The sequence below is a fragment of the Schistocerca piceifrons genome, chromosome 5, assembly GCF_021461385.2.
Source record: "Schistocerca piceifrons isolate TAMUIC-IGC-003096 chromosome 5, iqSchPice1.1, whole genome shotgun sequence".
Taxonomy (NCBI): Eukaryota; Metazoa; Arthropoda; class Insecta; order Orthoptera; family Acrididae; genus Schistocerca; species Schistocerca piceifrons.
In genome coordinates, this window is record NC_060142.1 from 499,070,595 (window position 1) to 499,095,137 (window position 24,543).

Here is a 24,543-nt window from a genome sequence, read left to right on the forward strand (position 1 = left end):
GAATTTGAAAGTGTTCCGTGCACGTAGGCCTACGTACGACGAGTACGACCACTGCGGCTCAGTGCTTCGTGTACTGAAGGTTTGCGCAATTTTTCAGAGAGCGCTGCGCTGTCAACTTCTCGAGCGTACCCGAGACATTCTCGAGAAACTGCCTTCGCGTCGCGCGTTTCTCGAGCGCGATCATAGCCCATCCCTACTTGGGGAGATACCTTTTCCCACAGGCCACAAGAGTATGTTTTATGAAATCTGCCACGTAAATTTGAGTGCTGCAAGAAATATGTGTTCCGGCTGTAAGTAGCCTAGCACGAGCGGTGGTGGGGGCTTGCATGTGCAACCTTTCGATGTGTGTGGAATATAATTGAATATTCGTTTCGTGAAATAAACAACCAAAGATCATTATGCTGTGACTCAGTGACTGTTTTTAATCTTTGGTGACATGGAGTTGGAAGTTTCGTGAAGACAATAACAAACATAATCGTCAATAGGTTACTAAAAATGTGTTTGCGTGTATTGGAATAATTTATGTTTTGACATATTTATTCCTCATCGGTGAGTGAATGTAAACAACGAAATTGTGTTTTATAAAATCTGTCTTGTAAGTTCGCGCACTGCATGAAATATGTGTTGTGCTAAATGCTTACAATTTCCAAGCATCAGTGACACAGCGTAAAAAGTATTTTGATTTCAACGAGATGTTAAATACACATCGTTCACGTGTATTGAAAGGTTTGTTCACTTTTACGGTTATGCTGATAATTTGAGTGATTCGACTGGCCCCTACAACTGTTTCTCAACATCATAAATATTAAACCCTGTCACTATTATGATTATACTATTAGTCACAGGTTTTAGTTATTAGCGTTCTGAAATAGTGCACCCGCAAAACGCGTTTCGGTGGCAGAATCAAGAGCTACAATATTATTGTGAAATCTCTATTAAAATCCTTCTTTCTTGAGATAGTAACATACATAATATTTCATGTTGAATATAAGCTCAGTTCCCGTTGTTGTTGTGGTCTTCAATCTGAAGACTGGTTTGATGCAGCTCTCCACACTAATCTGTCCTGTACATGTTGCTTCATGTCTGCATAACTGCTGCAACCTACAACCACTTAACATCTGCACTCTATAGGCAAGCTTTGGTCTCCATTTACAACATTTATTTCCCAGTCTCAGTAGCTAGCTATGTCAACTCTCAGTTAAATTATTACCTTCCAGTTCTATGTAGATCTTGTGCTGTGCTGCAAATAATTGTGTTGCAGGTCATATTTTTTTCCATAATACGATTTACTACCTCTTCATTAAAGACCCAGTTTACCTATGTAATTCTTCAATGGCACTAAATACAGAAGTTTTAGCAATCTCCTTGTCTGTATTTTTTAATATTCCATGCTTCAGTTCCGTATAAGGTTACGCTTGAAACAAATATTTTCAGAAAATACTTTCTAACCTTTTCTTGCTAGTCTGCATTTAAAAGACTTACGCTACTTTTAGTAGGCCCTATCTCATTTCCTAATCATATTCTCTCAGCACACTTGATTTAATACGGTTGCATTCCTGTACCTCTGTATTACTTTAATAATCATCATCTCATATTTCACCTTTGCAATACTACCATTCCATTCTGCTCAACTAATCTTTTCAAGTCCTCTGCTGTCTCTGACAGAAATACAGTATCACTGGCATACCTTGAAGTTTGTATTTCTTCTCTCTGAACTTCGTTCCCTTTCCAAATTTCTCTTTGGTTTCACATTTTCATAAACTAGTCCTACAGACTGTTTGTTGTAATTTTACTGTTTACCAAAATTTATCTTTTTCAGACCTGTTTTCTGTATGTTGGATAAAACGTTCTGTATGATTTAAAAACTACTTATCAGATTTGATGTTGAGATACATCAGTAGTATTTAAATTTGCCTTTCTGATACATTTTATTCCTCATATATGTAGTTCTTGGGTCGACAGAAGCGTCCGATCCAACGCGTCGGCTTTGACCCGTGACGTAAGGGTGTTGTCGTGTGTGACGTCATGACGGCGCGGAGTTTGGTTTGAGTGTGGATGTCTCCAGTTCTGTTTTATCTTATTTTATTTACTTTTCTGATCTGTTCGTTCTATCTCGTGAGATTTTTTAAAATTTAAAAGTACTTATTACTTATTTTAATTATCTGTTTCCTCGAATTTCTGTTTTAGTTTATTATATTTATCTTTCTGATCTGTTCGTTCTATCCCGTGAGATTATTTTTTTTTTTTTTTTTTAAAAAAAAAGAAAGACAAAAAACACTGATCAGCTACTGAAGCATCTTTATCTTCTATGGGTTGCAGGGGTTATGACCCCTGGGGAGGTAGGTGGGTATTCATGCATGGCTGTCTTCACTTACACGTTGTAGCTACCCAAGGCGTCTAAATTTGTTTATATTTAGTTTGCCTCCCACCCAAAACACCCCATTTCCCGCGCTTGTCCCGTTAGTGTCATTCGGCTTCTTGTGGAAAGAGTGTGTGTGTGTTTTTGTTACCACTATATTTGTGACGTCATGGGTCAAAGCAGACGGGTGGGATCGGATGCTTCCGTATTTCCGTAGTTCTCATATATCTACATCTACATTGATACTCCGCAAGCCACCCAACGGTGTGTGGCGGAGGGCACTTTACGTGCCACTGTCATTACCTCCCTTTCCTGTTCCAGTCGCGTATGGTTCGCGGGAAGAACGACTGTCTGAAAGCCTCCGTGCGCGCTCTAATCTCTCTAATTTTACATTCGTGATCTCCTCGGGAAGTATAAGTAGGGGGAAGCAATATATTCGATACCTCATCCAGAAACGCACCCTCTCGAAACCTGGTGAGCAAGCTACACCGCGATGCAGAGCGCCTCTCTTGCAGAGTCTGCCACTTGAGTTTATTAAACATCTCCGTAACGCTATCACGGTTACCAAATAATCCAGTGACAAAACGCGCCGCTCTTCTTTGGAGCTTCTCTATCTCCTCCGTCAACCCGACCTGGTACGGATCCCACACTGATGAGCAATACTCAAGTATAGGTCGAACGAGTGTTTTGTAAGCCACCTCCTTTGTTGATGGACTACATTTTCTAAGCACTCTCCCAATGAATCTCAACCTGGTACCCGCCTTACCAACAATTAGTTTTATATGATCATTCCACTTCAAATCGTTCCGTACGCATACTCCCAGATATTTTACAGACGTAACTGCTACCAGTGTTTGTTCCGCTATCATATAATCATACAATAAAGGATCCTTCTTTCTATGTATTCGCAATACATTACATTTGTCTATGTTAAGGGTCAGTTGCCACTCCCTGCACCAAGTGCCTATCCGCTGCAGATCTTCCTGTATTTCGCTACAATTTTCTAATGCAGCAACTTCTCTGTATACTACAGCATCATCCGCGAAAAGCCGCATGGAACTTCCGACACTATCTACTAAGTCATTTATATATATTGTGAAAAGCAATGGTCCCATAACACTCCCCTGTGGCACGCCAGAGGTTACTTTAACGTCTGTAGACGTCTCTCCATTGATAACAACATGCTGTGTTCTGTTTGCTAAAAACTCTTCAATCCAGCCACACAGCTGGTCTGATATTCCGTAGGCTCTTACTTTGTTTATCAGGCGACAGTGCGGAACTGTATCGAACGCCTTCCGGAAGTCAAGAAAAATAGCATCTACCTGGGAGCCTGTATCTAATATTTTCTGGGTCTCATGAACAAATAAGGCGAGTTGGGTCTCACACGATCGCTGTTTCCGGAATCCATGTTGATTCCTACATAGTAGATTCTGGGTTTCCAGAAATGACATGATACGCGAGCAAAAAACATGTTCTAAAATTCTACAAGAGATCGACGTAAGAGATATAGGTCTATAGTTTTGCGCATCTGCTCGACGACCCTTCTTGAAGACTGGGACTATCTGTGCTCTTTTCCAATCATTTGGAACCCTCCGTTCCTCTAGAGACTTGCGGTACACGGCTGTTAGAAGGGGGGCAAGTTCTTTCGCGTACTCTGTGTAGAATCGAATTGGTATCCCGTCAGGTCCAGTGGACTTTCCTCTATTGAGTGATTCCAGTTGCTTTTCTATTCCTTGGACACTTATTTCGATGTCAGCCATTTTTCCGTTTGTGCGAGGATTTAGAGAAGGAACTGCAGTGCGGTCTTCCTCTGTGAAACAGCTTTGGAAAAAGGTGTTTAGTATTTCAGCTTTACACGTGTCATCCTCTGTTTCAATGCCATCATCATCCCGTAGTGTCTGGATATGCTGTTTCGAGCCACTTACTGATTTAACGTAAGACCAGAACTTCCTAGGATTTTCTGTCAAGTCGGTACATAGAATTTTACTTTCGAATTCAATGAACGCTTCACGCATAGCCCTCCTTACGCTAACTTTGACATTGTTTAGCTTCAGTTTGTCTGAGAGGTTTTGGCTGCGTTTAAACTTGGAGTGAAGCTCTCTTTGCTTTCGCAGTAGTTTCCTAACTTTGTTGTTGTACCACGGTGGGTTTTTCCCGTCCCTCACAGTTTTACTCGGCACGTACCTGTCTAAAACGCATTTAACGATTGCCTTGAACTTTTTCCATAAACACTCAACATTGTCAGTGTCGGAACAGAAATTTTCGTTTTGATCTGTTAGGTAGTCTGAAATCTGCCTTCTATTACTCTTGCTAAACAGATAAACCTTCCTCCCTTTTTTTTATATTCCTATTAACTTCCATATTCAGGGATGCTGCAACGGCCTTATGATCACAGATTCCCTGTTCTGTACATACAGATTCGAAAAGTTCGGGTCTGTTTGTTATCAGTAGGTCCAAGATGTTATCTCCACGAGTCGGTTCTCTGTTTAATTGCTCGAGGTAATTTTCGGATAGTGCACTCAGTATAATGTCACTCGATGCTCTGTCCCTACCACCCGTCCTAAACATCTGAGTGTGCCAGTCTATATCTGGTAAATTGAAATCTCCACCTAAGACTATAACATGCTGAGAAAATTTATGTGAAATGTATTCCAAATTTTCTCTCAGTTGTTCTGCCACTAATGCTGCTGAGTCGGGAGGTCGGTAAAAGGAGCCAATTATTAACCTAGTTCGGTTGTTTAGTGTAACCTCCACCCATAATAATTCACAGGAACTATCCACTTCTACTTCACTACAGGATAAACTACTACTAACAGCGATGAACACTCCACCACCGGTTGCATGCAATCTATCCTTTCTAAACACCGTGTGTACCTTTGTAAAAATTTCGGCAGAATTTATCTCTGGCTTAAGCCAGCTTTCTGTACCTATAACGATTTCAGCTTCGGTGCTTTCTATCAGCGCTTGAAGTTCCGGTACTTTACCAACGCAGCTTCGACAGTTGACAATTACAATACCGATTGCTGCTTGGTCCCCGCATGTCCTGACTTTGCCCCGCACCCTTTGAGGCTGTTGCCCTTTCTGTACTTGCCCAAGGCCATCTAACCTAAAAAACCGCCCAGCCCACGCCACACAACCCCTGCTACCCGTGTAGCCGCTTGTTGCGTGTAGTGGACTCCTGACCTATCCAGCGGAACCCGAAACCCCACCACCCTATGGCACAAGTCGAGGAATCTGCAGCCCACACGGTCGCAGAACCGTCTCAGCCTCTGATTCAGACCCTCCACTCGGCTCTGTACCAAAGGTCCGCAGTCAGTCCTGTCGACGATGCTGCAGATGGTGAGCTCTGCTTTCATCCCGCTAGCGAGACTGGCAGTCTTCACCAAATCAGATAGCTGCCGGAAGCCAGAGAGGATTTCCTCCGATCCATAGCGACACACATCATTGGTGCCGACATGAGCGACCACCTGCAGATGGGTGCACCCTGTACCCTTCATGGCATCCGGAAGGACCCTTTCCACATCTGGAATGACTCCCCCCGGTATGCACACGGAGTGCACATTGGTTTTCTTCCCCTCTCTTGCTGCCATTTCCCTAAGGGGCCCCATTACGCGCCTGACGTTGGAGCTCCCAACTACCAGTAAGCCCACCCTCTGCGACTGCCCGGATCTTGCAGACTGAGGGGCAACCTCTGGAACAGGACAAGCAGCCATGTCAGGCCGAAGATCAGTATCAGCCTGAGACAGAGCCTGAAATCGGTTCGTCAGACAAACTGGAGAGGCTTTCCGTTCAGCCCTCCGGAATGTCTTTCGCCCCCTGCCACACCTTGAAACGACCTCCCACTCTACCACAGGTGAGGGATCAGCCTCAATGCGGGCAGTATCCCGGGCAACCACAGTCGTAGTCCGATCAGGGGATGCGTGGGACGAGCTGGCCGTCCCCGACAAACCCCCATCCCGACCCCCACAGTGATGCCCATTGGCAACAGCCTCAAGCTGTGTGACCGAAGCCAACACTGCCTGAAGCTGGGAGCGAAGGGATGCCAACTCAGCCTGCATCCGAACACAGCAGTTGCAGTCCCTATCCATGCTAAAAACTGTTTTGCTAAGAACGTCTGAACTAATCTACAGAGAGCGCAAACAAATCGACAAAATTTAAACGGTTATTAAAATACAAGATTGCCTAGTAAATGCAGTAATGCTGCTACTTGCGCACTGCTGACACTGCTCGGCGGCGGAAGGAGACTAAGCGAATTTACACTATTCAGGTACTAAAACGCGATGCTACACTCTCAAATACTATAATACGCCCGAAATTTATGAATTAAACAATGCAAGAACCAAAAACACGCAAAGAAATTAAGAATTAAACTATGTAACAAATGAGTGAGCTAGGAGTATACGACTTACTGCGACCAACCGACACTGGCCGTTCAAAACAAAACAGTAGACAAACGACTACGCGAATTTACACTATTCAGGTACTAAGACGCGATGCTACACTCTCAAATACTATAATACGCCCGAAATTTATGAATTAAACAATGCAAGAACCAAAAACACGCAAAGAAATTAAGAATTAAACTATGTAACAAATGAGTGAGCTAGGAGTATACGACTTGCTGCTCAGCTGCTTATCCAACGGCGGCAGTTAATTTGAAACTGTCTGCAAAATGTATATGCTGAAAGACAAAATTTGAGAGCACAGATAAATGCAGTTACTGCTGGAAGTTAACAACTGATTTTAAAATGAATGATTAATGTTTTACCAGACTAAAAGTACATTTGTAAACAAAATCTTTAGCTTTCAGGTTTTGCTAATATTGAATATTGCCTACCGCAGATGCATAGCATATATCTGCACATTTGCTTAACAGAGAATGAGATTGGGCAACCTGTACAGCCACTGATGAAGTGAAAAATAATAGAGACTGTACAAATGCTTAATCATCCATGTGTCAGCATACTGCAATCACCTTTTGTTGTCAACAAAATTATGTTATTGGAAGTTCCTTAGAATTCTGGAAGCAACTGTTTCTCCACACTTTATAATTCTGTATTCTGCAAGCTCTTAATTCAACAAACCAAAATAAAATGCCACATATAATTATGTTTTGTGGTTGTTCTCTCTGCCATTTTTGATAATTGCATATGATTATTCTGCTCTTCTCTTTGTTCTCACTTCAAGAGGTGGAGTAGTGGTTAGCTCACTGGACTCACGTTTAGAAGGACAGTGGTTGAAACCTGCATCCAGCCATTCAGATTTCAGTTTTCATTGTTTCCCTAAATTGTTCCAGGCAAATGCTGGGCTTTCATATTTCTGTGTATTTGCCTCTGCAAATGAAGTGTTTTTCTCTGAAAATTCAGTTTGATCACATCCTAGCACCTACTGTGCCAATGTCTTCACTGTGTGAAATATTAAATATTTCTCCCAAAATTGACACAAAAACATAACTTTCTGTGACCATTTGTGAATTTCACTGAGAAAATTTACTATAATTGCAAAACAAACTCTTTCTGTATTATAGGGAGAAGTCACAATTACAGTCCATAGGATTATAGCTCATAAGTCTGTGCCGTTAAAGATGAGCAGTTTGTTCAAATTCTGATTTGCTTCAGTTCTTTAGAGTCCCTAAATAATTAAAGTACAAGTCCACGATAATTGAGTGAAGAAGGCTTTTGTTAATTTCTTCCTAAATCTTTGTAGCATATAAGTGCTTCTCATCTCTAACTGACATGCTCATGACAGAAAAAATTTGTCAGTGCTCCTGAAAAACATTGTTCTATCATAATGTAGCTTTACATGGATACTTTTTTGTGAATAATGCCTAGTTTCACTATTGTTTGGAATCCACTGTAGGTCCCCCTGAATCTGGCTAGATTAGTCAGTTTAAAGGTCAGAGGAAAGCAAGATCGTACACCTCCATTAGGATCAGCATTTTTTGTTCAAACCAGCTAGTGGGTTGAGGACATCAGCCCTCCCCACTCCTCTTTTTTAATTTGTCACACACTTTGTGGTGAATGTTTTTAATGCTCTCTGTTTTTAAACGCTAACATTTTAGGTGTAAGTGTTTTGATTGCAAAGGTAAATATCTCTCAGTTGTAACATGCCCTCTTTCCAGTTGTATTTACACCGTATTAGTATACATTGAACTAAGCACAGTGGCATGTTGAGAGCTAACAAGTGAAAAGAATTAAAAAAAATAATAATGCTGCCAACAATGACAATTTTTACATATTCTGCACAAATTATTGATAAATTTTCTCTCTGTGCATTTTATCCCCAATAATCCCAGAATTCCAAAGGATGTTACCCAGTCAACACTGTCAAAATGACTTTAAAATTGATAGGAAATATATATTGGAATTAAGTACATTGGTGAGAGGTTAGTGGCAGAGTGAAACTTTGAATTGACATTGGAAAAGCTTATTCAGGTAGTGCAATGAAAAAATGATTTTGTGTCAAAGGTTGGTGTCACGTGAAAAACTTTAATTGGTCACAGATGTTTGGTAAAATTTAAAAATAAATCTAAGGAACAACTTACTTGGTTTTGTAGCAATGTTGGGAGCACTACCCAGCTAGGTACTTTGGCTCCTGTGTAGAGTTTTAGTTCTTCACCCCCATCAACCCCACGAAAACATCAACAGATTTATTTTTCCTGTTTTTTTTTGGGGGGGGGTGGTCAATTTTTGATACAAGTGGTTAAGTAAACAATGTTTAATGTTAACTATTTTGTAAACCATTTTTATGATTGGAGAGAAGTAAGTAAAGCTGTACAAACAACCAGAGATTTTCGTAGTGATAGATAACTTTAACATGCACCTTAGAATCTCTTCCTTTTAACTTTTCTGCTGCAAGTTCTGAAATTTTGCTACCAAAATCAATACCTTTAGCTATACTATTTTTGATCAACAAAATTGCCAAATTAGGGAAATTTTGAACTGTTTATGAGGAATCTGTTCCTTATTACGCTATCTGCCAGACAGGAGCCAACACAGCAGTAACATGTTGAAAAAGCTATTCCAGCAGCCATTGAGGGTACTGGGTGCAACCAACTACAGATTGTGACGCATGTTGGAACACATAATGCCAATTTCTGGGCTACAAGGTCATACTTGGGTCATTCCAGTGATTGGCAGAGAAAGTTGAGAACAACAGCCATGCACATGGAGTCTCTACGAAGCTCATAATTTCCAGCATTGTCCTCAGAACTTTGGTTCTGAGTCAAGTGGAAGGACTGAACCAGAGACTTCGAAGGTTATGTGAGAAGCTATGCTGTGACTTCCTGGACTTGCACCATAGGGTCCCTCTAAATGGGCCAGGTATCCACGGCACATCAGAGGCTGCTAATCAGATAGCTGATTGTGCATGGGGTGCACATAAGGATTTTTTTTAGATTAGGTGGCTCCATCCAACCCAAATAATGATAGCTGTAAGTATCAGTGTAAGATCAAAAGAAATGCCTCCCACATGTGAGAGCATTAGAATCCTAATGGTTACCTGCCGAAGCATTCTCAGCAAAGCACCAGATTTTGAAGCGATCCTGAAAAGCAGTGAAGCTCACATAATACTAGGTAAAAAAACGTGGTTGAAAGATGAAATGGAGAGCAGTGCTATTTTGGGGGAAAATTTAAGTGTATATTGAAAGGGTAGGCAAATGGGACATGGAGGTGGTGTATTTGTCGCAGTACACAAGAAACCAAGATAGAAATTGAAGCTGCAAGACTCAGTATCAGTGGTAGGCATAAAATGATTACTGGATCCTTCCATCGTACACCAAACTAGTCTCCTAATGTAATTGATAACTTTAGAGAAAACCTCGCTTCACTTGTATGTAAGTTGCCCTAGCATACTGTAATCATCAGTGGAGGCTTAAAGCATCCAACAATCAATTGGGAAAGTTAGTTTCATTACTGATGTGTGTGATAAGACATCCAGTGAACATTATAAATTGCTTCTCGGAAAACTACCATACCAAGTTGTCCAAGAAAAAATAATTGGTTGCTTGACCATCTCAGAAAATTTTTATATATGCTGGGTGAATTCCCCGATGTTTAGTAGTCGCAAAAATATTTTTTTAAAAGATTTATTGTTTATTATTTTGAAATGGTGGCCATATTTGTTCCAGGCCGCATGTATTGTTTTCATATTTGCGAGCATCTACATCTATTCAGTAGTGGATTGTCGTAAGCCTTTCAGATAAAATGCATTTAGTTCAACACACTCTGGGCTACAAATTAACATCATCATCACTTAGCTGAATGTATTCTTTAATATATTTTTAATAGTTCAAAGTTATCAGCCACAAATTAAAAAAAACTCAATTTTTGAACAGAAGTTTTCCAAAGAAAGAGTAATTTCTCAGCTTTAATATTTTTGCTGCTATTACACTGTATAGTATAGTTACTTTTTATAGAGTATCAATGGTGAGCAGCTTACACTAAAAAATACACTTAAAATTTTTTTTTAATTTTTCCATTTTGTGGCCTGCAATATCTTTGCTAGGGGACCAGATAAAAATCTGAAAATTTCACAGTTAATAGACCATTATGATATCAAACTTCAGTATAAATTTCAACTCTGACATTCAATTGGAAGTTATGGAAAAAAAAATTACAAACACGGGTCAAAAATACATTTTTAACATCTGCAATATCTAGGCTTATGGAATAAAATGTATCAATTACAGTATATAATTTAATCATATCTATGATTACTTATTTTTTTATTGAAAATAAGCCTTACTAATGACATCAGTCATAAAAAATTTGAGAAATTTGTTTACTCAGTTTGGGTTTTAGATTATAAGTTTGCCCAGTCACAGTTGTAAATTCCATGGGAGACAGCTTCCTTGGTACATTTTTAAGTGGCATCCAAACTTGATCCTTCTCAATTTTTTAAAAAGATGTCTTTGGTCCTGGAGGGTGATAAAATGCAACATGTACATCTTGGTTTTGACAGTTGATGTTATCAACTTCGCCAATCCACCACTGTTCATCGTAAACACAAGTCACTTTGTCTTTATTTTGAAGAACCAGTTTGACAAGTTTTCCACACAGATGAAGTTCACTATCAGGTGAAGTTGATGTTATCTTACACTTCAGTAAGTTTTGTGAATGGTATACAAAACAATGAAAAGATCGAGTGCCTTTAATCTTCTGACAAGTGTTGTACCTTTCCTTCAAGACATTGTCATAGACTTCTTGTACTTCCTCACATTGTAAAAAAATGTAGGTAATTCCTTTGATATGTTTTTTACAGAATTCAAACATTTCTTGAGGTGTTGTGATATGATTGTCATCAGATGCTTGCAAATATGAAAAACCGCATGCTGCCTAGAACAAATATGGCCACCATTTCAAAATAATAAACAACAGTTTTTTAAATATTTTTGTGCTACTAAACATTGGGGAATTCACACAGCAAATATAAAATTTTTCTGAGATGGTCAAGCAACCAGTGCTGGACCACTTGGTATGGAAAGACCCAGGTAGTTTGGAACCCCACTGATGATGGAAATATAGTGGATCTAATGGCAACAAATAGACCTCACCTCACTGAGAATGGCCATATTAAAACTGGTATGTGTTTGTGGCAACAATGGTTACCGCGAGTTGTCAGCGTGACAGACTGTCGCGTGACAGACTGTCCCATCGTCGCGCAGGTCGCCGAAGTGGCGTCAAATCGAAAGACCTGCACCAGGCGAACGGTCTACCCGACGGGAGGCCCTAGCCACACGACATTTCCATTTACCAAAGGACAACTAAAACAAGCAGAAAGAAACATATGTTCAATGAACTAGATAACAAAGCATTAGTGTCACATCTCAGTGAGGAACTTGACAGTTCTGGATCAGGGCAACCAGGTAGATGCAGTATTTCTTGATTTCCAAAAAAGCATTTGACTCAGCACCAGACCTACACTTATTTTCAAAAGTACAATCATATGGGGTATCAAGTGAACCAGGGCAGGAGCATGTAGAGGAACTATAGATCAAGTTTAAAAGAATAATTGATCATGCGTTGGAAAGATATGTGCCCCTAGAACAGTCCATAATGGAAAGGACTCTCCATGCTAAGGGCCCGGGTTCGATTCCCGGCTGGGTCGGAAATTTTCTCCGCTCAGGGACTGGGTGTTGTGTTGTCCTAATCATTATCATTTCATTCCCATCGTCGCGCAGGTCGCCGAAGTGGCGTCAAATCGAAAGACCTGCACCAGGCGAACGGTCTACCCGACGGGAGGCCCTAGCCACACGACATTTCCATTTACCAAAGGACAACTAAAACAAGCAGAAAGAAACATATGTTCAATGAACTAGATAACAAAGCATTAGTGTCACATCTCAGTGAGAACTTGACAGTTCTGGATCAGGGCAACCAGGTAGATGCAGTATTTCTTGATTTCCAAAAAAGCATTTGACTCAGCACCAGACCTACACTTATTTTCAAAAGTACAATCATATGGGGTATCAAGTGAACCAGGGCAGGAGCATGTAGAGGAACTATAGATCAAGTTTAAAAGAATAATTGATCATGCGTTGGAAAGATATGTGCCCCTAGAACAGTCCATAATGGAAAGGACTCTCCATGGTACTTGGTCACTCTATGGCTATAGAAAGAGAGATGCTGAATGAAACATGTTTGGCTGTCAAGAGAGCAACGTGTGATACCTTCAATGGCTACCATGGCAGAATCTTTCGCAAAACCCAAAGAAATTCTGGCATTATATGAAAGCTTTTGGTGGCACCAAAGTTAGTTGTAAGTGCCTAGCGAATGAGACAGGAGCTGAGATTGAGGGCAGCAAAACAAAAGCTGAAGTGCTTAACTCTATTTTCAAATGTTCCGTTACAAAGGAAAACCCAGGAGAATTGTCCCAGTTTAATCCATGAATCACTGAAAAGACAAATGAAATTACTATTAATGTCTGTTGTTTTGATAAACAGCTGAAATCATTAAAATTTAATAAATCTCGAGGAACCGATGGAATCCCTGTCATATTGTATACAGAATTCACGGCTGAGTTAGCCCCTCTTCCAACTATAATCTATTGTAGACCCCTTGAACAAAAAACTATGCTCAGTTCTTGGAAAGAAGCACAGGTCACACCTTCTACAAGAAGGGTAGTAGAAGTGATCCACAAAACTACAGTCCAATATCCTTGACATCAATCTGTTGCAGAATCTTATAACATATTCTGAGCTCAAATGTAATGAGGTATCTTGAATAGAATGCCAACCAACATATATTCGGAAAACACCAATCATGTGAAATATAACTTGCACCTTTCTCACATGACATACTGAAAGTTCTGGATCAGGGCAACCAGGTAGATGCAGTACTTCTTGATTTCCAAAAAAGCATTTGACTCAGCACCAGACCTACACTTATTGTCAAAAGTACAATCATATGGGGTATCAAGTGAAAGTTGTGATTGGGTTGGGGACTTTTTGGTAGGAAGGGCACATTTTTGTTATTTGGATGCAGAGTCATTGTCAGATGTAGAAGTAACTTCAGATATGGCCCAGGAAAGTGTGTTGGGACCCTTGCTGTTTATTTTGCATATTAATGACCTTGCAGAAAATAGTAACCCTGTACGTTTTGCATATGATGCACTTATCTATGATGATGTACTATTGGAAAGAAATTGCATAAATATCCTGTCAGATATTGATAAGATTGAAAAATGGTGCAGAGATTGGCAGCTTGATTCAAATGTTCAGAAATGTAAAATGGTACACTTCACAAAATGTAGTATCCTATGATAACCATATCAGTGAGTCACTGTTGGAATTGGCCAACTCGTGCAAATACCTGGGTGTAACATTTTGTAGGGATATGAAGTGTAATCATCACATAGGCTCAGTTGAGGTTAAAGCAGGTGATAGACTTCAGTTTAGAGATACTGAATGAACTGAACTGGCAGACTCTTAAAGATAGGTGTAAACGATCTCAAGAAAGTCTGATAACAAAGTTTCAAGAACATTAATGGAACTTCACTCTCATCTGAAGTATCTGAATCGGACACCACCACTTTGTTTTTCCCTTTCTTGGCTAGTCTTTTTTTCCCTCTTCTTTTGCTGAATAATTTTCTTGTCCTCTGTAGCCTTCGTCCTTTCTTGTTTCTCCATTTCTAGTTTCTTTTCATTTCCTCCTTTTTTTAGGAAGTAATCTATCGTTTGAGGAGATGTGACAACAGCTGAAATTTTTCTGTCTTTCTCTTTACTGTTATTGAAGCAATATGACTAGGCTGAAACTAAGCTGTTTTAAAGTGTGATGGTACAAAGCCTGCACTAGTTGATGGTTTCGGCACATTTGTTGTCATTATGGCTTCTTGTGGAGTGCTGAGTTCTAGAAGTGTCACTGACTGTGTTGTATTTCCCACTTCTTGAAGTTGAGAAGGTTGTTCTGGTGATGAAACCGAGGCAAGCTCTCAGCAAGGCATCCTGTGGTGCAGATGACGGTACTGGTGAAGTTGCTTATGGAGACAGATCATGTATAGCTTATTGATTTACTTTCTCCCAAAGGTTGTAAAGGAACAAATCTTCTGCACAACCTGCCCAATCTCCCTTATTTTCCACAAAAGTTCGTATTCTCTCTGGTCCAATTTGATCTTCGAGCCAAGCTATTTGCTCTTTCAACTGGGACTCTGGGATTGCTGTTGTTGTAGCCACTTGTGGCTCAGTTACATCTAATTCTGGAACTACAACAGCTTCTGCATTCCAGGGAAATAATCCGCATTTATGGAACCCATACTGAAGGATCTCGGGCATTATACCATCTAGAACTGAACAGAGAATGTGTGCAAAGTTTTGTTTGTTGCAGTGTCCATGCTCCATGCGCCATTCTTGCACTTTTTGCTTTCAAGACTTTTTAGAGTACGGACCACAGCAACATCCATAGGTTGAAAAATGTGTGTTGCATTTGGATATAGGACCACTATTTCAATGCCCTTCTCTGCAAAAAACTGACTCAGGGGCAGTAACATGTGTGATGTATGACCATCCAGAAACAAAACAATTGGGAACTGAAATCCTTCCTTTACTAACCATGGGTAGGGGAAAAAAAAAAAAATGTTGGCAATATCTCATAGAAGTTTTCTCGGTTCATCCACCCACTTTCCGAATGCCCAATGGCCCATTCCTTTGGTACTGCTGTGGCTACAGCTGCTGGTATTCTGGTGTATCTGAAAGAAAATGTTCAGAATATAAACTAGGGTTGCTAGAGAATACAGATACAAAAATTAATAAACAGGTAAAACTATTTGACTAAATACAATCATTGGTGGAATAAGTTCCCCAACAGCATTTCCCATAATGAGTGTTGTGATGTTCTCCTTTTCATCATTTTCAGCCCCTTGATACACTGTCTCCGATCCTTGTTCAGCCAGAACCTTTCCACCCTTTGGATTAAGGAAGAAGGAAGTTTTATCTCCATTAAAAATTCTACTTGGGTCCCCAAACGCTGAAATTAACCCCCTCTCCTCAAAATAACTATGAACCTCCTTAAACCAAAATATAATATTATCTTGAGTGACATTTCTTAGGTTTGTAGTTAAATTTTAACAAATTCTTGAGCTTAAATTGTGATATCTTTGCATAAAGCCATTGTACCATTTCCTACTGGGATAAGACTCTTTAAGCTTCAATTTGTCAGCCAACTGTCTAGCAGATTACAGTAATGTCTGTTTCGAAACTGGGAACCCTCTTTCCCCCCTCATTTTTACACATTCAGCTAGCAGATTTTCCTGATCTGCTGAAAATGCTGTAGAAACTCCCATTTTCATTTGTAATGGAATCTGCCCCTTATGTTTTCCCATCAAAGTTACCCTTGGAATCCCAAATTGTTTTGAGGCAGACTAGCAGCTCATTCCATGGTTCACTGCATCAGTGACCTCTATCAAAGACTCTTGTGAGTATTGTTGATACTTCTTTGGACGCATGTTTCTGGAAAAAACAGTTAAAAATAACAATTATTTAGAATACTGATACTGGAAAATAAAAGATTTAAAATTATCAGATAGCACTCCCAAATTAGACACTTGAATACCTAAAGCTGACACCCTATGTCAGTTATGGATTCTAAGTGACATAGCTTAATAAAACTAATATCATTATGAACAGCATTAAAGTTACTTTCAGATACAGTCTAAAGCTCAAGTTGTAATAGGAAATATAAAGTTGACACCCCTGTTATATTTAATATTATGCTAATTTAAAAGAACCAATAGTTGACATACATGTGAATGCTTAAAGTACTAATTTTATCCCACACTCAACAAAACAAAGGCATAAATAAAGTCTTTTCTGTAACACAAAAGAACTAAAATTAATCTAACATACACAGAAAGAAGTTGAGACACACTGAATGAAACTTACCTGCTTGTGATTTCCTTAAGGTTTGCTTCTTGCTTCCGTCTGCAGTGCAGGTCATAACAAATGTGGCTTTTTCCCTCCCAAAACCACAATGCTTTCTCTGTGACTTTGTAGATACCACGGTTAAACAATGTATGTTAAAAGCACAGCCTTCCATATTACTTCATTTCCTTATTTCAAACATTTTAAAATTGTATGTCGACTTTAGGTGACCTGTGAACCATAGGTGCTCTTACCTTATGTATCGCTCACAGAGGGATCGTGAGGATAAGATTAGAATAATTATTGCATGCACAGAGGCATTCAGTTAATCATTCTCCCCACACTCCATATGTGAATGGAACAGGAAGGAACCCTAATAACTGGTACAGTGGGATGCACCCCTTCCTGTGTACTTGATGTTGCTTTGCGGAGTATAGATGTAGATTTAGATAAACTGAAGTTTTATGGGATTTATGATGTAGCCAAACGGTAAGTATCAAATCTAACAAAAAGAAAGCGGAAAGCTGTATTTAGCAATTCAGCCAATGTAGTCCAGGGAATATTATTCTTACTGGGGAGAAATCCTGTATGAGGTTCCCAAGTTTAAGTCTTAGGTCTGCTATTGTTCCTCGTATATGTAAATGATCTTTTGTGTAACATACAACAAGCAGAATTAGTACTTTTTGCAGATGACACTAGTATAGTAATCAATCCAAGCATAGATGTAGAAAGAGAAGAAATGGTAAACAATGTTCTTAACAAACAGTATCATTGATGGGTTTTCTGTAAATGGTCTCATCCTCAATTTTAAAAGGACGCAACATACTCAGTTCTGCACATCTAAGGGTAGTACACCAGTAGTAAGTCTAACACGTGGTGAGGAAGTAATAAATAGGGTGGAAACTTCAAAATTCTGAAATATCCCTGTTGATGAGATTTTACACTGGAAGAAACACATTTTGGATCTCCTAAAACAACTTTGTTCAGCCACATTCGCACTTAGAATCATTGCAGATCAAATCAGTAAGTTGACATATTTTTCATATTTTCATTCAGTAATGTAACATGGAATAATGTTCTGGGGTAACTCATCTTTAAAAAAGAAAGTCTTCATTGCTCAAAAACATGGTGTGAGAATAATATGTGGTGCTCACTCGTGACTCGTGATCATCTGTTTAAGGACAGTGCCAGAAGGAAAAATTACATTCATTACTTCACATTAAGATTGTCTTTAGCACAGAAAGGGATGCACAGTGCTGCAACTAAAATGTTTGATACTTTACCCAGTGATACAAAATGTGTGACAGACAGCAAAGTTAATTTTGAAAAGAAACTGAAAGGTTTATCCTTGACAACTCTTTCTATTCCACAGAATTTATATTATTGTAGCATGTAAAAGGTGGGTGGTAAAATTTACCAACTTACACCTGTATTAAAAAAAATTATGCAGGTTCAGCATGTAGCAATATTTGCAATTTAATTTGTGGGATGAATGAGAAATGACTGTATAAAATATCTTATGTTACATTAATGGCTTTCTTCCCAGTTTGTTGAAAATAAACTTGAAATGACACTTTTACTTTTACTTTTTGTTTTTATCCATGTGTGAGACGTAGAAAGTTTCAGAATGGGCAAAAGAAAATTCTTTCAGGTCACTTTGATCCAGTGCATGTACAAAAAGTTTTTAAAACAGTTCTGGAAAGAGCACTGGATCCAAGAATGTACTTTTCCAGTTACATGATTTAACAAACATAAAGCCATGTCTTTGTTGTAAACACAGGCAACTGACCTTAAAGGAAACTATAATTAATATACTTACATTGGTATGTATATTCAGCTACACATTTTATAGAAAATTCTTTTTGGGATACAGAAGACCCTAAACCAGATGTCTCCTACATCCTCTCTCTCTCTCTCTCTCTCTCTCTCTCTCTCTCTCTCTCTCTCTCCCTCTCCCTCTCTCCCTCTCTCCCTCCTTCCCTCCCTCCCTCCTACAGTATCCTTTGTGATAAAGGATTTCTTTTCTTTATTTTACAGTCTGACATCTCTACTTCTCACAAAATAATAACTGCACAATCAGATCATAAAAACAATTTAATGACTGATGAGCTATGTTAACAATACCCTCTTTACAAAAAATGTAAACAGAGTGGCCTGAAACAGTCTGAAAAGGTTGTATGTGTTTTGTGGGGTAGGTTGTGCTGAGAAATAATTGTTAAGAAAAACAATTTGATGCATTGTGCTTTTTCTGAGTTAATTGACATTGAAGTTAGCCAATCAAGCTGTTGTGTGTGCAAATTCAAGCAATCCAACAGATAAAATTAGTGTCACTTGTTCTCATAAAATGACAAAAGCGCATAAACTGCTCAGCCTTTGGCTCAGGTTCGATCCTTACTACTGTACTATGCCCAATTTTTGTATCATTATCTTCTTTGGTTTTAGGAAATCAAATGAAGAATGTCTTTAAGGTACTAGAGATAAAGTTAGTGAAGTGCTTATAGATGTTGACTCTGAAATTATTGGTATATCTGAACACTTCTTAAATAAGGAGATAATTCAGAGGCTTCCTTTACCAGGATACAGGTTGGCTGGCAGCTTTTCGAGGAGCTCTTTGCGGTGTGGGGGAGTAGCCATGTATGTGAAAAACGGCATCCCATTTGAGTCAATTGATGTTTCAAAGTACTGCACTGAAAAGGTGTTTGAATGTTGTGCAGGTGTGGTTAAATTTAACGGAGCTAAACTTCTAACTGTTGTTATTTATAGATCCCCAGACTCCGATTTCACAACATTTTTGCTAAAGCTAGAGGAGGTTCTTGGTTCACTTTATAGGAAATACAAAAAGTTAGTTATATGTGGTGACTTCAATATTAGTTGTATAAGTGATTGTGCAAGGAAGAGGATGCTGGTAGACCTCTTTAATTCATATAATCTTATGCAAACCGCATTCTTTCCCACGAGAGTGCAAGGGAACAGTAGAACAACCATAGACAACATTTTTGTTCATTCCTCATTACTAGAAGGGCATTCTGTTAGCAAAAAGGTGAATGACCTTTCAGATCATGATGCACAAATTTTAACTTTAAAAGATTTTTGTGCTGCAACACGTGTTAAATATAGTCATCAGCTGTTCAGGAAAGCTGATCCAGTTGCTGTAGAGACCTTTGTAAACCTTATAAAGGAACAAGAGTGGCAAGATGTTTATAGCGCTGATACAGTAGACGATAAATATAATGCTTATCTCAAGACTTTTCTCATGCTCTTTGAAAGTTGCTTTCCGTTAGAACGTTTAAAACAAGGTACTAGCACAAACAGGCAGCCTGGGTGGCTGACTAGAGGGATAAGAATATCTTGTAGAACAAAGTGGCAATTATATCAAAACGTTAGAAACAGTCAAAATCTAAATGCAGCAGCCCATTACAAACAGTATTGTAAGGTGCTTAAAAATGTTATTAGGAAGGCAAAAAGTATGTGGTATGCAGATAGAATAGCTAAGTCTCAGGATAAAATTAAAACCATATGGTCAGTCGTAAAGAAAGTTGCTGGTCTGCAGAGACAGGTCGATGATATAGAATCAGTGCATAGTGGGAATGTCCATGTTACTGATAAGTCGCATATATGTACAGTATTTAATAATCACTTTCTGAATATAGCACGTGAACTAAATAGAAACCTAGTCCCAACAGGGAATCATATAGCGCTCTTAGAAAAAAGTGTTCCGATACTGTTACCTGAAATGCATCTCCATGATACTGACAAGAGGGAGATTGAGTTAATAATTAAATCACTAAAGACCAAGAACTCTCATGGATATGATGGGGTATCTAGCAGAATACTGAAGTATTGTTCTATGTATGTTAGCCCAGTTCTCAGCCATATCTGTAACTTTTCCTTTAGGAGTGGTCAGTTTCCTGACCAATTAAAGTACACGGTAGTGAAGCCACTTTATAAAAAGGGAGACATTGATAATGTTGACAATTTTAGACCTATTTCTATGCCATCGGTGTTTGCTAAAGTTATCGAGAAGGTTGTATATACAAGGTTACTGGAGCATTTAAATTCACATAATTTGCTGTCAAATGTTCAGTTTGGTTTTAGAAATGGTTTAAAAACTGAAAATGCTATATTCTCTTTTCTCTGTGAGGTTTTGGACGGATTAAATAAAAGGTTGCGAACGCTAGGCGTTTTCTTTGATTTAATGAAGGCTTTTGACTGTGTTGACCACAAAATATTACTGCAGAAGTTGGACCATTATGGAGTAAGGGGAGTAGCTTACAATTGGTTCGCCTCTTACTTTAAGAACAGAAAGCAGAGGGTAATTCTCCGCAATATTGAGAGTGGTAGTGATGTTCAGTCCCAATGGGGCACTGTTAAGTGGGGCGTTCCCCAAGGGTCGGTGCTGGGGCCACTGCTGTTTGTTATTTATATAAATGATATGCCTTCTAGTATTACAGGTGATTCAAAAATATTTCTGTTTGCTGATGACACCAGCTTGATAGTGAAGGATCTTGTGTGTAATATTGAAACAGTAACAAATAATGTAGTTCATGAAATAAGTTCATGGCTTGTGGAAAATAATTTGATGCTAAATCACAGTAAGACTGTTTTTACAGTTTCTAACTCACAATTCAACTAGAACCGATATTTTGATCAGACAGAATAGGCATATTATAAGCGAGACGGAACAGTTCAAGTTCCTAGGCATTCGGATAGATAGTAAGCTGTTGTGGAAAGCCCATGTCCAGGATCTTGTTCAGAAGCTAAATGCTGCTTTATTTACCATTAGAACAGTATCTGAAATAAGTGACACTTCAACACGAAAAGTAGTCTACTTTGTATATTTTCATACGCTTATGTCGTATGGTATTTTTTTTGGGGGTAATTCTTCTGATTCAAAAAGGGTATTTTTGGCTCAAAAACGGGCTGTTCGAGCTATATGTGGTGTAAGTTCAAGAACCTCTTGTCGACCCCTATTCAAAAATCTGGAAATTCTGACATTGCCCTCACAGTATATATTTTCTTTAATGTCGTTTGTTGTTAGCAATATTTGCCTATTTCCAAGAGTTAGCAGCTTTCACTCAGTTGATACTAGGCAGAAATCAAATCTGCATGTAGAATGCACTTCCTTGACTCTTGTGCAGAAAGGAGTGCAGTATTCTGCTGCATCCATTTTCAGTAAGCTACCACAAGAACTCAAAAATCTTAGCAGTAGCCCAAACTCTTTTAAGTCTAAACTGAAGAGTTTCCTCATGGCTCACTCCTTCTCGTCTGTCGAGGAGCTCCTGGAAGAGCTAAAAAATTAAGCAAATTCCAGTGCTACATTGTTGATTTTCTTCATTTAAACTTACGACTTGTCACCTGAATATGTTTTTTTTTTATATTTCATTTTATCTGTTTCTAATATCGTGTTATAATTTCATGTATTGACTCGTTCCATGACCATGGAGACTTCTCCTTAATTTGGTCCCATGGAACAATAAATATATAAATAAATAAATAAATAAAAAATGACATTGTTTGTGACAGGCTGCTTGAATTTATGTGGTGCAAAGACCTAACTGGCTGCTGTATTAATTAATTCTAAAATGGCACAATATATTACTTTTTTTCCTTAACAATCTTTTCTCAGCCAGCGTACCCTGCGACACCCGTATAAGCTTTTTGGCCTGTTCCTGACTACGGTGTGTATGAAACTAAGGTAATTGACGTCATTGTCTCAAGTACTGAACTAGAATAATTTTTATTTAAAGGCTACCGTAGAGGTAAAATGCACATATGAATGCAAAAGAGTCAGGTTCAATCCATAAGCCCTCTTGTTACCTGTCCATTCGCAAAATTGCCAAGAAAGAAAAAAAAAAATATTTTTAAAACTTATGCCAGAGAACCTGGCAAATTTCATCACCTCACAGGACAGGCTGCGCCTTCCTAGCTGTGGCACCGAGACTAACTGTGAAAGCTGATGGGAACATAGAAAGTAAAAACTGCTTCTGGTTTGAGGAAGCCAATAAAAGACTAGCAGGCAGATAAATTGTTCCATAGCAGTAAATCACACACACACACACACACACACACACACACACACACACACACAGAGTCGAAAACAGACTATATATTTTTTTTAAAACAATGTACCAGTTTTCCGTTAACACCAACTGAAAGAAAGATAACACGGTGCTGTGCTAATGTGTGGTTTTGTTTCCTTTTTTTCAGTTGGTTTTAACTGTGATAACAGGGCATTTAAACCATTGGACAGAGCGAGGTGGCGCAGTGGTTGGTACACTGGACTCACATTCGGGAGGATGATGGTTCAAATCCGCGTCCAGCCATCCTGATTTAAGTTTTCCATGATGTCCCTAAATCGCTTCAGGCAAATGCCAGGATGGTTCCTTTTAAAGGGCAGGGTTGACATCCTTCCCCCTCCTGGCCTAATCCGATGACACCAATGACCTTGCTGTTTGGTCCCCTCCCCCAAATCAACCAACCAACGAAACCATTAGACAAGTTGTTTATACTATAGGTATTTATTGTTTCTCTGTATATATAATTTTAAACAAAAATTGTGTACATAGTAATGTGCTGTTTTGTTTCCTTCCACACAGTCGCTTTCAACAAAAATCCAATATATTAGGAAAGTTGTACATACAGCTATCAGCTTGTGAATAGAATACTGCTGTGCGATCTGAATCACCCAAAACTTTTTAATGCTTCCCATTTGCAGATTAAAACTATATGAAATAATGTCGTTAAAGCCACTATTCTTACAGATCCAACAGCTGGACTCTCTTGTACCTTGTGTACCAATGATCTCAACTGATTTATCCATTAATTTTAAGTGACTTCAGTTGTGAGTTAAGGTTTCATTTGCAATATAAGTAAACAAGACTCAAGGTCAGGTATTCAAATACATAGGAATTGTTTTATGTTCAGCGTTTTTTGCCCTTTCGTGAACTGTTAGTTTTATTATTGCTTTCTGTACAGAATTTTTTTAATGAAGTGATATAGAAAATAAAAAACCAGAAATGAAAACAAAGGAGTCTTTTTCATTCATATTCAATGTGATTTATTATAATTTCGAGTTCCAACATTTTAAAATGGGTGAAGTGGCAAAAGTGAGTCAAACATTGTGTCCTGACACAATTCTCAGGGATACCTCAGATTAGAACACATTTCCAGTTCCCATACGTATGTAGCATTTGCAAAGCTTCACCGATTTCTCTAGTATCAAATAAAGTTGACTACAGATAGTATATTGAAATGATAATGGCCCTACACTGGATACCAAAATACCATGAATCCAGTTGATGGATTCGTGCTCATAAGTTTGCCCCACCCTGAGCACCAAATATGCAATGAATTCGAATAACTGATTGATATAAATTAATCTGCATATGAGATTGCCCTACATTGGATACCAAAATGTATAAAGCTCTTATTGTTTGGTTGAAAATGAGGTTGCCCCACACTGCGTGCCGAAATGTAATGAATTCAAATTGAAAAATGATAAACACCTAAGAACGTTTATAGTTATTAACACCACAAGTATACTGTCATGGCTAATTTGACAGGACATAGACACAACTCAGTAATTGGCCAAAGTGTGTAGGAATGGGAGGGGGGGGGGGGGAGAGGGAGGTGTAGTAATCCCTTCATTTCACCACTTGCAGGTATAGGCAGCTGAAGCGATGTCAGTGTGTGACATGTTGATTTTCTCTCATGTTGTGTGGCTGCAAGCCATCTGTATATTGTGTGATACGAGGCTCTGCAGAGATGCCCTGGATATCTTAAGACTGTGCTTCCTTCTCAAGGTAGAGCACAGTCATTACAGTGTTGTTGT

At 38.9% G+C, this 24,543-nt stretch overlaps 1 protein-coding gene across 4 annotated transcripts in view; it reads left to right on the top strand.

The window, feature by feature from the left end:
* Positions 1-426: 426 nt before the first annotated feature.
* Positions 427-24,543, top strand: part of LOC124798067 (SAP30-binding protein) — a 40,106-nt gene continuing 15,989 nt past the window's right edge. The window contains exons 1-2 of one of the 4 annotated variants that reach the window (XM_047261299.1): positions 437-549; positions 22,339-22,407. Coding sequence is in view for 1 of the 4 variants with exons in the window: in XM_047261296.1 (XP_047117252.1) it covers positions 693-726 (34 nt within the window). In the remaining 3 variants the exon portion in view is untranslated. The other 3 variants (XM_047261300.1, XM_047261297.1, XM_047261296.1) reach the window with 3 other exon arrangements.